At 60.6% G+C, this 1,889-nt stretch overlaps 1 protein-coding gene across 1 annotated transcript in view; it reads right to left on the bottom strand.

The window, feature by feature from the left end:
- Positions 1-316: 316 nt before the first annotated feature.
- The window catches only part of LOC103917707 (zinc finger protein 501-like), a 2,413-nt gene continuing 840 nt past the window's right edge, over positions 317-1,889 (bottom strand). Inside the window, exon 3 of the mRNA XM_009324897.1 lies at positions 317-1,641. Within this exon, the coding sequence (XP_009323172.1) occupies positions 317-1,641 (1,325 nt within the window). The remainder of the gene's footprint in view (positions 1,642-1,889) is intronic.

Below are 1,889 nucleotides of genomic sequence, written 5' to 3'. Positions count from 1 at the left end.
CCGCGCGGGGCGGGCCCCAACCCCCCACAGCCCTCCATCCCATGGGGGCATCGGCATCCCGGCAGCCACCCCAGGGGTCGGGGACTGAGCAGCCACGGCTGTCCCCCGGCACCGTGCCGCGACCCACCGCTGCACGCCTGGTCCCGAGAACGTCCTCTGCCATTAAGCGTGTTCGGAGGAAGGGTGAGAATCCCGCTGAAATGCATTGCTGGGCTGGATGGGGCGTGGGAGGGGGCATCCATCCGTCCGTCCATCCGTCCATCCGTCGCTGAGGTGGGCACCCAAAGGCACCTTGAAGGGGTCGGGCAAAACAAAGTCACTGACTGGGACCCACCAGCAGCTCCTTGCGGAGATGCGTCCGCAGATGCTTCATGAGGGAAGAGCTGGACATGAAGCACTTGGTGCATTTGGTGCATTTATAAGGTTTCTCCCCGGTGTGGATCCTGCGGTGGATGATGAGGGTGGAGCTGGCCCGAAAGCTCTTCTCGCAGTAAGAGCACCGGTAGGGTTTCTCACCCGTGTGGATGCGCTGGTGCCTGCGGAGGGTGGTGCTCTCCCGGAAAGCTTTCCCGCAGTCGGAGCAGACGTAGGGCCTGGGTCCTACGTGGCTCTTCTGGTGGAGGAGGAGGGCGGAGTGGACGGTGAAGCCGACCCCGCAGTCGGAGCACTGGTAGGGTTTCTCTACCAAGTGCTTTTTCCGGTGTCGCTTGAAAGACGAGCTTTCAAAGAAGGCTTCCCCGCAGTCGGAGCACGGGTACGGGGGCTGGTCCCTGTGGGTCCTGAGATGGGCTACGAAGGCTGAGTTTTTTGGGAAGGTTTCCCCGCACTCGGGACACTTATAGGTCCCCTCCTCCATGTGAGTCTTGCGATGCTTGCTGAGCGATTTGTTGGCCATGAAGCTTTTCCCGCAGTCGGGGCACTCGTAGGGTCTCTCCCCCGTGTGTATTCGACGGTGGATGATGAGGGTGGACTTGGAAGTGAGTTTTTTCCCGCAGTCCGGACAGACGAAGATCGCACCTTCCGTGTGGCTCTTGCGGTGCTTGTTGAGGGACTTGTTGGCCATGAAGCCCTTCCCGCAGTCGGGGCACTGGTAGGGTCTCTCCCCGGTGTGTATCCTTCGGTGGATGATAAGAGCTGAGTTGGAAGTGAGGTTTTTCCCGCAGTCGGAGCACCGGTATGCCCCGTTCTCCAGGTGGAGCTTGCGATGTTTTTTGAGAGACTTGGCGGAAGCAAAGCGTTTCTCGCAGCTGGGGCACTTGTAGGGTTTCTCCTGGCAGTGGGTCTTCTGGTGGTCCTTGAGGGTGGAGCTGCACGCGAAACTTCTCCTGCAGCTGGAGCAGGTGAAGGGCTTCTCCCCCAGATGGACCCGCTGGTGCCGGTTGAGGGACGAACCTCGGCTGAAGCTTTTCCCACACTTGCCGCAGGCGTGCTTGTGCTGCCCCAGCCGCATTCTTGAGGGGCTCTTGGCGTTAGGTTTTCTCCCTTTCTGGCTGGAAGAAGCCGATCTCCTTCCCGAGTGGTTCTTGTGGCGCTCGTAGCCCGGGGAGATGCCACCTTTGGGCTTCCTCGCCGACCCACCGCGCAGCTCGCCGTCTTCCTCCTGGGAACTGTCCTCCTCCGTCTCGCTCGTCCACGCGTCGTCTGCCAAAAAAACCCAAAAAGGGAATCCACCTCGACCTCCACCCTGAACGTGCCGGGGAGGGAGCTTGAGGAGGGACGGAGAGGAGCACCACAAAACGTGACTGATTTCATCACAGGATCACAGACTGGTTTGGGTCGGAAGGGGCCTCTAAAGGTCATCTAGTCCAACCCCCCTGCCACGGGCAGGGACATCTTCGACTAGATCAGGTCGCTCAGAGCCCCGTCCAACCTGACCTGGAATGTTTCCA

Source organism: Pygoscelis adeliae, unplaced genomic scaffold (genome assembly GCF_000699105.1).
Source record: "Pygoscelis adeliae isolate BGI_AS28 unplaced genomic scaffold, ASM69910v1 Scaffold1390, whole genome shotgun sequence".
NCBI classification, from domain to species: Eukaryota; Metazoa; Chordata; class Aves; order Sphenisciformes; family Spheniscidae; genus Pygoscelis; species Pygoscelis adeliae.
The sequence above is the reverse complement of the archived record's forward strand: the minus strand, read 5'-3'. Positions and strand labels throughout refer to the sequence as shown.